This window comes from Cyprinodon variegatus, unplaced genomic scaffold (genome assembly GCF_000732505.1).
Source record: "Cyprinodon variegatus isolate N-32 unplaced genomic scaffold, C_variegatus-1.0 Scaffold48, whole genome shotgun sequence".
In the NCBI taxonomy this organism is placed as follows: domain Eukaryota; kingdom Metazoa; phylum Chordata; class Actinopteri; order Cyprinodontiformes; family Cyprinodontidae; genus Cyprinodon; species Cyprinodon variegatus.
Genome location: NW_015150501.1, coordinates 1101648 through 1117213, shown reverse-complemented (window position 1 = coordinate 1117213; position 15566 = coordinate 1101648). Strand labels below are relative to the sequence as shown.

The window sequence follows — 15566 nt, the reverse complement described above, 5'->3', positions numbered from 1 at the left end:
GCAAAAATCCCAGAACTACACAGAGGGAAATGGTGCATGAGCTTCAGAGAGCTGCAACCAAATTAAAGGCCATCATCAGTAACGTACTATGCTGAGAGAGCCTCAGAGCCTGCAGTGCCAGACGTGTCCCCTAGTTTACATCTGCAGGCTTGTTTGAAGTTTGCCAGAGAGCATATTGGTAATACAGAAGAGGACGTTATGTGGACAGATGAAAACAAAATAGAACTTTTTGGAGGAAGACGAAAGAGGAGTTCCATCCCCAGAACACAAAGCGTACTGTGAAGCATGGGGGTGATAGCATGACGCATTAGGGCAGTTTTTCTGCAAAGTGGATAGGACCATAGCTCAGTTAAAGGAAAAACAAGGCCTCCAGACTTCAACCCATAGAAAATTTATGGGGAAAGTTGATGGTGGAATGGGCCAACATACCAGCTATAGAGAGTGCAAACCTGAAGACTTAAGAGGAAATGTTTGACCTCTGTCATTGCCAACATAGCTATCCTGCATCTTTTTGTCTCTCATAGCTGAAGTGTACCTATGACAAAAATTAGACCTCTCGCCCACATAATCAGAGGCTGACTAAATACTTATTTGATCCACTGTAGAAAAAAAATTGTTTAAAAAAAATCTGTATATAGATTACACTTATTTACACAAGGGAAAGCATCATGGTTTGCTCAGAGTAACGGGTCAGGCCAGCTCATCTCCACACAAAAGCCCTTTGTTCTCATGGCCTGGATTGCAGGCCATCCTGTTCTCAGTTATTTTAGAAATGGGCCGTTTCAGGTGATTAACAGAAATATGTGTCACTATTTACTACATACATTTTGTATTTGAGTTGCACCAAATAAATATTTGAGAAACTATTTCTAAAAATAGTTCACCAAATATTATAAAAATATTTGGTAGGATCATATATTTTAAGCACCATGGAAGAAGTTTATCAACATGAATAAGACATCTTGGCCTTATGATTGGCTTTCACTGCTCTAAGCATCCAGACTTCATGTATTTTAGTGGATAAGATGCTAAAACTCAGAAAAGGTGATGGTGAATTTGTGACGGGAGAAAAAAAAAATCTAGGAAAAAAGAGTTTATGCTGAGTTTTAATAAACTTTTTTTCCTTTTCCAGCTTTTATTGTCATTACACTGTCAAAAGTACAGAGCAACGAAATGAACTCTGTGCATTTAACCTCATCCCCTTGGGGAGTAGTGGGCTGCCATTGAGCAGACCCCGGGGAGCAGAGTGGGGTTAAGGGTGTTTGCTAAGGGACCCAGAGTGGCAGTCCGTGGGAGTGGGGCTTGAACTCAAACCTCTTGATTCCAAGTGCAATGCCCTAACCACCACTAGGCCGCCACTCCCCTATTAAGCTCAAGTATAAAAATGATATATGTTCCCGAGCTCTAACATTTATAACGAAAAATTTCACAAATATAAAACCTAGTTTTAGAAAGAACATTTTTAAAAATGATCACAGCAATGCACTAAAAAATGTTCAGCTGCACAGATAAGCTTCATATCTTTAGTTACAAACTCCAAACACTTCTTTTTTTTTTTCGAATTTCCTCTTCCTGATTTTTTTTTTATATAACCACAAAGAAAAACAGGAAATTATACAAAGACAAGAGCAAACAAAGTGCAGCAAGTTAAACCCATAAGATAAATAATTCAATGACCAAATATAACCAAAACAAGTCAGTCCACTCACTGGATCTTTGCCTCCATCATAGAAGTCAAATGCCAAACCTGTAAATCACAAAAATCAGATACTGTTAGGGACTATTTAAACGAAGCTGCCCAGAGTTGGCTTTATTCAAAAGGAAGGACATTTGCATCCATAGGAAAATATCAAATCAAAGGAAACCCAGATTTAGCTGAGTGCCAGCTAGGCTGATAACTGCTCACCAATGAGTTTAAGAGTGAGGACACAATGAGGCATCGTCCACTTGATGTCATACTCCTCTGTTGCTGTGTAGTAATACCCAGCCATCAGGTACAGCTGCGGGAGGGAAAAACATGGAGTGAAAAGTGATACCTTCACAGTAAGCATTTTAAAATACTACGGCAAGCTCAAGGAGAGAACTGGTGTTCTGCTTGGGACAGGAGAATTCTCAAGCTATATAAATGCCATACCACCCATCTGTCAGCTGCCTCAAATAAGACTCCCACACATCCTTACCATTTAAAAGAAAGACACCTTTGAACAACATTTTGAAATATAGTGAAAAAGTCATGAGTGAATCAGTTGATGACCTGGCACTCTATGGTTTCAAACAGTTTGGGTCTCAGTTTGTTTATTAAGGTATGCCTGCAAAAAAAAAAAAAAAACCCTGCTAAACTCATCAGAGCAGTCCTGCTGTTTATAAATCCATTGAATGAGATGCCAAGGGAAGGGCTGGAATGTGCCGCATTTCTTCCTGCTACAAAAGAAAAAAATAGAGCAAAGTAGCACAAATCTGCTCCTCCCCCACCTGTTGCTGAACATTATCAGTAAGCTAAAACAAAGACAGATCTAAGAGCTTCCCCTTTTATTTAAAACTGATATGTTTTGCTCTTTGGAAAAATGTTGTATTGCATTACACAAATGGAAGTTAGCAAAGCACCACCCATTAAAGTGATATCATACATAGTCTGCAATTCCTAAAAAGTATTTTTTTCTGGTTTCTAGTGCATCCCCATTAGCTATTTAACAAGCATATTTAACTAATAATAATTGACAGACTTTTAGATCCTGTGGGACCAGCGAGACTTTTAATCCCATAAGTTTAATTTCAGGATTTTTGCAATTTTCTTTTTTAATCTTCAGGTTGTATTCATCTAATTTTAGAAGAGCGGTGGAAGTAGAAATACTTATTACTAAGCTAATTCATAAAATCAAAATTGGGAAACTGGTTCATTATCATCCCTGTATACTCGTCATATTTTCTACTGTGGAAAAAAATCTCTTTATTATAAATCATGGTATAAAAATACCTCAAAAAATTTGACTTTCCTAACAACCATTTTGGCCTATTTTAGCTATAGGGGTTCTTCTAACTCTAGAGAGAGCACATTATCATTTTGAACCAGTTTCTCATTCTGAGACAGTTAAGATGACCATCTGCTGTGTATTTTTCTTCTCGCAATAGCTCCTTATTAAGAGGGGAAGAAGAAGCATTTCTATAATATCATATGATCACGTAGAATAAAAGGGCAGTGATTTGATTTTTGCTTTTTAATGTACTACAAATCATCCAAAAATAAAACTTAAGACACAAATCCAGCAATCAGGCCACATAATAATGAGATGGAAGCAAACACTCACCATTTGAAATGTAAAACTGCTCAGGACGGCCGTCACCGTCCTCCCCATGAGCCTCAGCATCAGAAATTGGACGAAGACGCATGTTGCGGAGTGATAGAGCTGGGAGCCTGGGAGGGAGACCAACAGAAGGGGGGTGAAGGTGAGTGCAGTCGACTATGACCTGCTGGACTAAAAACGTCAACAGTGTTTTTCTTAACACACTTTGTTATCAGCTGACAGAGAGGCAAAGACACAAACATGAAAGAAGTTTATTTTTCTTAAAAAAGAAGAGAAGCTACAGACCTGCTGTAAAATCCAAGTGAAGCCACAAAAGAAAGAAGAGAGAAATCAACATTTATTGTTAGAATTAACTTAGCATGGCACTTGACCAAAGCGAGGCCCAGTCACTCATTATTTGTGACTTTAGTAGAAGCAAATTTATTCAGAAGTTAAACTTATCTAATCTTAAGAAAAAAGTTGTTACACCCAGTTTCAGGTTGTGTTTTACATACATATCATGAGATGAAGGAAATACCCCACACTTGAATTATCCCTTGAAATCATAACCATTAACCAAAGATGAAGCTTAATATGTGCAGAGGTGTGTAAAAAACTAGGAGTTCCATTTTGCACCAGCTTGTGGAACCAATTCAGCAGAAATAATCTTGAAGTGCTCATTTTTTCTTTATCAACCCCTTTTTTGTTGCGTCCATCCTTTACAACTTTGCTTCAGCTCAGTTTGGCTTGCATTTGCTTCTGCATAAGTCCCACCAAAGCATTTCAGTTAGGTTGTGCTCTTGACTTTAACTCAACAATTGCACCTCTTAACTCTTCTTTGTCTTAAGGCCCAGTTTTTATTCAAACTTCCAATGTGAAACCCTTATGTTTATTTCTCGGATACTCTGATATGTGGATGTTTTTACAATTGCAGACAGCGTACAGGTCCTGCTGCAGCTTGTGTTGCTACAGCTTGTGCTGAGAAGCAACATCTAGTTTTTCACACACGCAGCAACTTTTTAATTTGTTTAAAAAGACATTTCTCCATAACGTGCATCTTGGCAAAGAAAAGAATGACTCTTTTCCAGGAAACCTTTCCAAACAAATATTACATGTCTTTGGGGATGGCCACTTGATTGCTAGAGATAAGTTAATAGAGTAAATTTAATTAGCAGTGACTGGATGATACTTTTCCACCTAAATCATATGTGAAAAGCAATGATGGACTATTTTTCACACACATCCCTTGGTTCAATAATATTTGAACCAATCAGTACTTGTGTCGTAACTGAATAAGGTTGAGGCCTTCAAGATATTCAGCCCATTTGTTTTAAAAATACATACATGTTTGTATAACCATCTAGTAGAATACACTTATAATTAGGAGCTAAATGTATTTGCCATTTCCATAATATATAACTGATATTATTGTCAGGATATTGGTGCTATGAAATGAATGAAATGCATTTTTAAACTATATAACCTTGCACTACCAAATCTATAAGACTATTTCTTTATTGTTGTTTTTAGAGCAGCACCATTTCTAATAATGTCATAAATTCTAGGCTTGTTTACCTACTGTTCTATTGATTTTAGATCTTGAGTTAAAAGAGTTGGAAGTTTGAATGGCTAGGCTGTCTTTTGCTTCTTTTTTAGTTTGTAATTGTTTTTGGGTTGGTGACCATGACAGAACGAACCTGAATGGCTTGAATATTTAGATATGCATTCCTTGTGGTCAAACCTGCTGGTAAAGTCAAAGAGAAATTAATACACTTCCTCGGGAATGACTAAACAGAAGTTGATGATTCACCCACATGATAAACAGGGAGACTGGTTTGCAGAAACAGATGGAATCAGACTTTACCAAATGGAGAGATTCAGATTGAAATCAGCAGTAATAGTTGGATTTTTTCTGAGTTAAAATCAAGTAAAGTTGCATAAACTGATTTGTCAAGCAGCAGCTTTGTACACAGTTACACTTGCAGATGATGCCTGGTAACTTTTGGCAGAAGTATCTGATTCACTGAAAGGAACAGTGCGGTAGTCAGATTGGACTAAATTTTAAGTCTTATGAGTTGGTATTTTGGTTTTTATTTGTTTTTCATTAACATGTGTCTATGTTTTTATTTATTTATTATTACATTTCAGACCAGCCAATAAATAAAATGAAGTATAGGTGCATGTAGCACTAAGGTCCTTTGTTACTTATTGCCAACATTTTGTATAATCCTACATAATTCTCACTCATATATCTACATATAAATAACTGAGTTTAGTCTTTAAAACAGCTGTTTACTTCTTAATTCCTATTCATTCTATTAGTAATAAAAATGCATACGTTAATCAAACTGCTTATTGGGAATTACCTTAAAGAGGTCATAGAATGATTATATAGGGTATTTGGAGATGGTCCTTAAGGTCTCTGAATAGGGTGTGCAACATTGGTTGGGCTGAAAATGGCATATTCGTGGTCTATGAGCCCTAATGCAAGCCTGGATAAAAGCCCCAGAAAGAAATGACAGGTTTGCTTCCTTTTATGGTATGATCATGAATATTTAGATAAGCTGTGCTCTGATTGGTTGGTTTACAAAGAGCAAAGCTGCTGAGCATCATCAAGATGCATCAAGCATTCACTTACTGAAACATCAAACTGTTGATATGGTAGGGTGACCAGACGTCCTTCTTTTCCAGACATGTCCTACTTTTCATACCTAAAAAAAATGTCCGGGGGGAATTTCTGGGATTTCGCCAGCAGGGGATGTAGCTAGCACCCAGATCAATGCATGTGACAAAAGTACAGGCCCGAACCAAATAAGGCAACATCCCCACACTGACATCAACTCGGGGCTTCGTTTAGATTCGCCTGTTTTATGGTGGAAGTTTAGAATTATGAGATTTGCAGAGGAAGGAGGCGTCGATGGGGTTTGAACTTCTCTGTACGTCCATTTCACCCACTGAACTATCGTTATTCATCTATGACAATGTAAACTCTGTTTTGCATTCTATGATCCCTTTAAATGTGAGTGATAAAAGTAATTTACTGATGCCAAATATCTTGCTGGATTTTACTTAAAAGTTCAAAGTTATAAAAGTTAATTATTGTAAAAAATTTAATGTAATTTTAAGTCTTGAGTATGATTATTTCTAAAGGATCTTTAATTGGTTTTATGGGAGAGCCGTACATTTTGGAGCCACAATAGGAAAACAAATTAAACTGTAATCTGTAGAGACTTCATATTTATTTGAGATGGCTCATATTCATCTGTTTATTACAGTTTAGGAAAAGCATATAAAAGCTAATGTCATGAAATCACTGTAGCACAACTACTCATTTGAATTCTAGCCAATTTATTAATTTTAAGCAGTATGGCTTTGGCTTTTTAAATTCTGCTGCTTTTTCTGCTGCTTTTTTACATCTTTTATCTGATAGTAGACTAAAAAAACTGCAAAAGACAGAAACAGTCTTTAGACTTTAACACATTTTCAAAAACATACAGCCGTCTGAATAATAAGTTTGTCAACGTGTCGACTAAAACTCCTTTTATTTCCTTCAAGAAGACCAAGAAGCCCAGCAGTGAAGAAGCAGAGGAAGGAAGAAATGGGGAAGTAAGAAAGAGTGTCATCAATCTACAACTCAATTTTAGAAACTTGCTTGAATCAATAGAAACCTGTTTGTAGAATAACAGCAAATTCATTAAACTTGTTTTGATTGCAGAAACTTATACAAACACAAGCACGGAAACAAACTTCTTACAAAATAAGCATAGCTTATCCTTTTTTACACAATCCGGATGTGTAAAAAAGCCTAGAAATAAAATTATTTTCCATTGCAGAGGTTAATTATCAAACAGAATATTTGACAACAATAATAACATTAAAACCTTTAATTACTTTACTTTTTATTTAGAATATCTTTCACATCATAGCTGCTAATGTTTCCATTTAGTCAAAAAGACATAATTTAATCTTCTTATTGCCTGATTTGACAAAATGTGGATTTATTTGAATTTTTGTGGCTGTAAACTGTTAAAAAGGTCCAATGAGTGATGAATCTGGGAGTTACTCAGTATTATGGTTTGTTTTTAACAGTGTGACAAAATAAATCTCCCAAAGTAATAATGCCTAAATCAGATTGTGTCCATAGGATGTTAATAAAACGTTAATAGTTCTTATAATATTAGATAGGGTACACAGACAGAAGCCTTTTATATCATCCAAAGTACTTGGTCCTCTCTTCAGCTCACGCAACAGATTTTCTACATGATTTAGGTCAGAGAACTGAGATGGTTCTGTGCTGATTTAAACAACTGTGTCCGACCTTCCTACAGACACAATGCAGACCTACTTTTAGCTTTCTGGCAGCGTTACCAGATTCAAATCCTAGGATTTTAAAAAGTTCATGATGCCATGCTCTTCAACAAGTCTTCCAGAGCTTGTAGCCAGAAAACCAGGTCCATAGCATCACAGATTCTCCACCCTACTTAATGATGGGAGAGGTGCCTTTCCACTTAATCATCCTTTGTTTTGGCACAATCCCACAGAGAGTGTTTGTTGTCAAAGTGCGATTACTTTAGCTTAAAAAGTATATCAAATTCTACCAAATACCAGGTGTTTACAATTGTAATGGTAGGACAAAGTAGGAACATCTACCAAAAAAAAAAAAAAGAAACGTAATAGATGACTTGATCCGGTGAAACTTCTGACTTGCAAATGAACTTTATTACCAAAGGTGGGTAGTAACCAGATGCTTTTACTCTGTTACATTAACTTTAGTGACATAAGAAAAATACTTTGAGGGGTTTTTCTAAGCATTGTACTTTTTACTTTGACTTGAGTAAAAGTTAATAAAGTATCAATACTTTTAGTAGAGTAAAATGTCAGTGTACTACATCCATTGTGAGTAATTTCACAGAATTAAAATAAGCTTGTTATAAACAAAATGCACCTTTGAGAGATACAATTTCTTATTTTTTTTGCAATCAAGGCTCATTGGTTAAATGTTATTTTCCATCTGCTGCGTCTGCTGTCATATAGAGGATAAGTAAAAATACTGTAAACTGTAATTTAACCTTTTCTTACATACTGCAACTATTGATTTATGAAGTTAAGTAATAAAAAATATATATATTTTGAAGAGCGTTCATTTTACCTAATTGTTTTTATCCTTTAATTAATGTTTTATGTTTTTTCCATCTTATTCTTTGAAGCACTAGACTTTGCATATCACTTAATATTTATTTAATCATCATTTTGTAAAATGTGAAATCAGTCGTTATTAGTAGAATAGCCTTTTTACCAAATAACTTTTTTACTCTTGCGTGAAGGGTATTTCTTACTTTTACTTGAGAAAAAATATGAAGTAGTACTATTCTTACTAAAGTATGATATTTGATACTTTACCTATCTCTGTTAATTACTTCAGTGATCTTTGGAGATTGTCCTCCTTCACTTATCCTGCTCACTGTGTGGTGGAACAATAAACCTGGCTCCTTATCCAGCATTGTGGCCAGAGGTTAAAATAAAGAAACCTTTGCTGTAGCTCTAGTAAATCTAAAGGAACTGTTAGGGATACCACTATTGATCTTGATAAAAGTCATTAGTCCTTCACAGAATTTTTGTTTTTGCCATGCTGCATTAATGTCGACAACTAAAATGCTGTTTTTTTTATTGTTTTTTCGGCATGTCTTCACCCGAACTGCATTTAAATGCACCTTAATGATGCAAATTATGAGTTATATCATACATGAAAACATAAACACATAAACACATTGTGCTTCATCTCACCAAAGTTAAATGCTGCTAGTGCCAACCCCGAACAAATGTGGAACAAGTGGATAACTGTGGAAGGCTGGTAGAAGAGGAACCACCGGTACACCAGTGCAAAGGGATACCCTGCAGGAGAAAAACACATAGCAAAAATATGTTAGTGTGGCCACAGTGTGTGTCTTTACATCAGCCAAGTGGACTGCAGTTGACTGCTGATATCAACATCTATGACCTTGTAGAGAGGAGCGCTGCACATACACACATTGAGGCCTATTGCAATCATCTAAGAGAGTGTGTGATGTGTTGCTGCATTGTAAAGGGAAAGGTTATCTCTCTGTGTTCAGAGTAAAGGTTGTTTTTCACAAAACATGGATTATTTGAAGCTCTGTAAACTTAATCAGGGAATGTGGGCTTGCTTGATAATCAGGGTGCCGTCAATTTAACAATAACCCCCCCCAAGGGGTGAATAAATGAATCTGATTGGATCGAACACGATCCAAAGTCTGCTGAATAAACAAACGTCAGGTGAGTGTTACAGAAATATACGAGAAGTTAGAATGTCAAGATTTACATATTAGGGGAGCACTGTTTCTATAAAAAGGACTGTCAAATATCAAAGTTGGTGTGAACTAAATCAACTGATTAAACAAAGCATCTTGCAAGCTTATTGTACGAGAAAGGAAAAAAGAAGGGAAAAATTAAGACTGGTATTTCTTTCTCAAGAAAATGTAGTAAAATCTCACTAAAGCTTTGATTTCTCTAGCTATTTAAATCAAAAGGCGTGCTGCTGTGAAAAAGTATTTCCATCCTATAGAGATTTCTAACTTTTTTTCCCCTCTTTAGGTCACACTTAATGTTCGAATTCGACCAAAACTTGAATACCCCACTGTTTTCAGAATATTCAATACCGATACTACGCCTGGAGAAAAAAAACAACAGAAAATGCAGACATGGTTAACTTTCACTTTCAAGACATTTTTTTTCCACCGATCACATGATGTCTCCACCAACACCCATGAGCCCCAACAGCTCACCCAGGCTTCTCTTTATATCAATCTTCAAATCAAATAAATATTGATAAGAAGAACATGAATGCATACATGAATGCAATTATTTTCATTATAATCACAATACAAAAAAATTGCAATTTTCACATTACATTTAACGAAAGTAAGACACTGAATTTCTCCCCCCGGCCCTTTAGGTGGCGGTAAAACATTAAAGGCGAGTTGATCGCCAAACAGAAAGGTAGAGACAGTTGTAGCTAGCACCCAGATCACTGCCTGTCACTACCCAGTCCGTACCATCGCCCTCGATTTTAATTTGTCAAAAAGACCTAAATTACGTTTTTCCCCACCCAAAAATAGTTAGCTTAAATAGTTAAAAGTAAAAAAAAGTTAGTTTATAAATTTAAAATATAATGTGTTACAGTTTAAATAGTGTATTTTCTGATAAAAATACATTAAAATCCTTTCCGTTTTATCCCTTGTTTACAAAATAAACCCGCGATTCCATCATCGGTTAAAAGTAATCGCAATAAATTTTTAGTTGAATCATTCAGCCCTAGTAACGCCAACACAAATTAACGCTCATTAGTATTTGTTGCCATTATTTTTTCATTCCAATTAATAAACCATTTTGTCATCTGAAAACTGCATTTTGTGTCTGATATTAACTTTTTTTTTTTATCTGAAACATTTCAGTTTGACAAAAAAAAAGGGCAAAAACATTTTTAAAAATCTCCAAACTACAGGAGCACTCAGAGAAGGAACTCCTGCAAATCGGTGTTACAATATGACGGTCGAACTATGTAATAAGTATGAAGCAACGTGTAGCAAGTGCAACCAAGAGGATGACTTAATTTAACGCAACCAAGATCTAATCTGAATGGCCATGTTCAGACAATATTAGAGGCAGAAGTACAGAGATAATTAAACAGGTCCATGAGCTGGAGTAAAGTTCAGAGAGCCCAGCCCACAGTTGTAACCCATTTAGGAGAGGTTACTATGAGTCATGCTGCATTCACAAACCTGGATTGTTTCCCAATGCAACCACATAACAAGCGTTAAAACCCTGAAGGCCTCTCTGGGTTTTCATAACCCATCAACATGCCGTGCTTTGCCTGAACACAAAAATAGCCAAAATAGTACAGCAGCACAAAGTATCCAAATCAGGGCTGGGTGATAAGCCTATAATAAACCTGCAGGTCTGAGGGTAAAGCAAAAGGTAAAGTATGCTTTAAAGGGAAGTCAGATGAATGGTTTTCCTGTCCCAGCATTTCAATTTACAACCTTAGAGTTGTTTTATTATGTAACAGTTTTAGTATTTGCTCACATGCCATGGTTTCATTACTGCAGTGCACCATAAAATAATATAAACTGAAGGTTTATCAATAGTCCCTTGTATCAGATTTATTAACCTTAATAAGGAATCGGTTTTTTCTCCTTGTACTAGGTGTTCAGATGTTTTAAATTTCCCAGTCAGAAATAATAATAAAATGCATAGTTGGAATTCATATTTGGAAATATGAAAAACCACAACAAGCTCTTCGTAAAAAATCCACAATGGTTGCCAATCAGAGGATGGCTGAACAGGTTTAAGGTAGGGCTGCAAATAACGACTATTTTGCAAATCGTTTAATCTGTTGATTATTTTTTGATAGCAAAAGGTTCCCCCATCAAAAGACTTTACAAAATTAAACCAATTAAAACTAAAACATTTGACTTGAGGAGTTCTGGATAGAGCATATTGACAGACGACAGCATATTTTATCTTAAAGATAGAATATTTATTTATTAATCATACAATTTTGGTATAATTAGTTTTGCTCTGTCAGCTAAGGGGCTGTTTTAGAGCCTCAATACTCCAGTTAACGATAAATCGCTTACTAAATTAGTTGACCGTTAATTGTATAATCCAATGGATTGTTTCAGCCCTAGTTTCAGGTTTGAGCCACTGCATGTTAGCACTTCTGTTTCAATCTAATTAAACAGGTGGAAAACAATATTTTTCTAACATCACTGATGTCTGGATGCATTAAATAGAAATAAATTGTTTTCCACTTGCAATAATGTCAGTAGTTAACAACACATCAGATAACACCTTCCTCGTTTGTAAAAGCCGACTAAAACGCTGATTACTTTGGTGGGATTACATTCCCTACATCAAAGCTCTGACTTCCAGATATATACAACTGTCATAAAAGTTACAAATCAATAAAAAAAACAAGCAAGCAGAATTTATGAGTCCATGTTTGATTATAAAATTATTTTCTGTAAAAATAAATAAATAAATAAATCAATAATTGATCATTTCTTTGAGTAAACACTTATACTACTGCTAATAATTATTATTTACTCATCAAGCTAATGACATTTAAAATATAATTCTTTAGTAAAAGTATAGCCAGCATACAATATTGTAAAAGTAAAATATTGTATGGTGGCTCCTGTTTTCAAGCATATAAATGAAAAGCTAAAAGGGAGAACAGAAAGTGGTGCAGGAAAAGGTGCCCCAGCAACATGGCTATAACCAAGGCCTCCTATTTTTAAAATTTTAAAAGAATCTACATCTAGCTGTGTTGTATCAAGTCCAAAAACAGGTGGGAGACCACACTGTCAAAGTACCCAGGCCTAGTTTTATGACCAATACATCACAGATGGCCATAAACCTGCCTTGACCTAAATCCTACACAGAATCTATGCTAAACAGTCCACAAGAAGGCAAACAAACTGAAGACCACAATGTGGGCTTCTTCAGAGCAGAGGAAAAGGCTGGTTTCCCTTATGCCTCCTGCACTAATGCTGCAATTTGGTAAAAGCAGCCCAAGAATGAAGATCCTGCAAATACTTTTAAATTTTCCAATTTTTGTAACAAAAACGTGTTTATTTTCTTTTTCTCAGACAATTTCTGAGAAAAATAATGTAGGTTTGTCATCAGCTTTATTCTATTATTATAAAACAAACATCTGAAAAACCACCTCAGTGTATGTAATACATCTACACAGCACGTGTTGCATTTATGAATTTAAATTTCAACTTTATAGTGACTTTTGGATAATATTTTAATTCATCACAATACAGAAATTAGCAATACATTTCCAAGCTGTTTTATTTTAATCCAAAGTAATTGAACTGTGGCAGATTCTGACCTCCACAGGGCTTAAACTGGTGGGCTTGTTTGGGTAGCTAGCAGGTTCTAACAGCACATCTTAGCCACAGAAACCCACTGAAACCACAGGCAGTTAAACCAAACTGTGGTCAGCTCTATTTCAGAAGTCTGCTACTGCAAAGTGAATGTACCTTTCTTAATAGTGAATCAGTCGCCTTCAGCTGAACATACTTGTACTCCTAGCCACGTTGATATTAAGCTTATGAGGATGTGTATTTACTTTAAATAATATATTTTATTTTGCCACATACATAGAAGCTGGTTTGCATTTTAAAGCTGCCTGGCTGAGTTAGCTGACACTAACAGTAACACAGAGCAGCAGTTAGTCACTGCTGTCAGCCTTCATGGCTAACAAAGTCACTGCAAACTCACCGATTAACACCGATAATATGAGGCGAACGGCTGGCTCCGGCGAACCTAGAGACTCCGACAGTTTCTCCAGCAAGGGAGCCGCCATCTTTCTTGTGGGCGGAATCCTGTCTTCAGCGACGGGTCTGTAGAACTTTACGGGCTATGCCTTTTTAATAGCGCAACCTCATATCGACGTTGTAAAGGCTCGACCTCCTTTAACTGTCAGTTTTCTCCTCCTACCGGCCCTCCCTACGTGTCTTTTGTTATTATTATTTCAAGCATTGTTATTTCTTTTCTAAATCGTATTTCTTGGAACTTTATTCGCAAGTTATCCAAATGTAAACGTTTTTTTTTTTAAGTGTAACTGACGGTGAAAGAACCGAATAAGAAAATGTTCATTGAAAACAGACGGTGGGGTTATGTTCCAAGTGCGCCCCCGTGTGTTCAGTACAAGGAACTACAGCTATCGACACTCGATAAAATGTTGAGAAAACATATTTAAAAAAAAATTTAACCGTTCAATTAATTTTTGACAGAATGTATGTTTCAAGGATTACTTTTTTTCCATTAAACGCTTGGAAATGTATATTTTAAGTGAAAAGAACCAACCCCCCTTCCCCTGAGTGTGAATATTACCGGCTGGATGCTGATTGGTTGCTGGGATAGCATGAGAAAGAGGAGGGACCTTTCCTCCATATCAGCAACCAAAAGTTACTCGAGTTCATGTTTGTTTTGTTTAAGGTTAAAATAGATATATTTCCCAATTTCCGTTACTTCAATGAAACTATTATATTTGGATCCACGGACACAGTTGAAGCAAATTTTTTACAGTTTAAAAGAGTATTTTTAAGGTCCATTAACATTCCAGCATTTTTTATGTAAGGAATAAAGTTTTGGTATTTTTGTGGTTTATTTTGAAAGAATACATACATTTGTTTGTTTATCAGAACTGCCATTTTAGTCAGGCCAAAGGTTGTTGACATCCTTAACCAAGCTTCTCCTGAAAGATTTATTATGATTCTGAGTCAAGCCCTGTACTCACATTGCTTAGTCTCTACCCAGATCTTTATTTGTTTATTTAATTATTTTTTTGTATGTGTGATTTCTATTCCTACACATTATTTTGTTGTTCTTAAGTAACTTAGTACCAACTTGCATTTTTCTTTTCGTTTACAGTTCAAAATAATGTCTTGAAATTTTGCCTCATTACATTGTTAAGATTATCTTTGTTAATCCTTTGCAGCAAAACATCCACACCGCATGACAATGTTAATTATTTCAGCAGATTAGACAGCATGTCAGAAAAAAACAACATGCATTTGTTTTTTGCATTTGGAATTTTGAATCAATAATCAGGCTTTTTGTGTTGCTGTCGGAGTTATTGCTTCCTCACCAAAGAGTGACCTTTCAGCCCTTATTAGTATATAAATAGTTTCACTGTTGATCATTACAACCCTCTTAGCAGCTACATTGAATCTAGACAAAAGTTCCTTGTTCTTAGATGGATACATAAATTTTGCATGTCTCTTTAGTGATTAGATGAATAAGACCCTTCAGACATCTGGGAGAAAAATATGTTTGAATTAATCTTAGACTGTAATAAATATCAATCTTTGCATGCAGTGTACGGTGTATGTGAATCTTTTGCCTTGACTCATCTATATAAATTCATAGTTAGGTCTACTTTGCTAATCAGACAGACATGATATTGCAGTTTAATGACAGATATAATGCCTCATATTGTATAACCATAGAAATTATAAAAAGAAGTTTTCTTTTTTTTATTGCATTTTATTTCTGTTAAAATAAAGAAATAAAATATTTTTTATTAAGTTTTGTACCAAGCAGCATTGTGCTGCAGATATTAGCACTGCTGCCTTATAGCAAGGATGTTTGCATTGAGTTTGTGTGAATTATCTGTAATTTGGCTGTAGATGTAATTGAATGTGTGCATAGTTGTCCTGTGTGTCTCTGTCACCTTGCTGTGGTGATCTGTCC

General features: G+C 35.6%; 1 protein-coding gene across 2 annotated transcripts in view; it reads right to left on the bottom strand.

The window, feature by feature from the left end:
* lpcat3 (lysophosphatidylcholine acyltransferase 3) overlaps window positions 1-13905 on the bottom strand; it is a 29507-nt gene extending 15602 nt beyond the window's left edge. The window contains exons 1-5 of one of the 2 annotated variants that reach the window (XM_015370683.1): window positions 13590-13905; window positions 9066-9173; window positions 3306-3415; window positions 1907-2000; window positions 1710-1747 (exon numbers count right to left, since the gene is read on the bottom strand). In XM_015370683.1, the coding sequence (XP_015226169.1) occupies window positions 1710-1747; window positions 1907-2000; window positions 3306-3415; window positions 9066-9173; window positions 13590-13674 (435 nt within the window). In that variant the 5' untranslated portion in view covers window positions 13675-13905. The remainder of the gene's footprint in view (window positions 1-1709; window positions 1748-1906; window positions 2001-3305; window positions 3416-9065; window positions 9174-13589) is intronic. The other variant, XM_015370684.1, reaches the window with a different exon arrangement.
* Between the last annotated feature and the right edge of the window lie 1661 nt (window positions 13906-15566).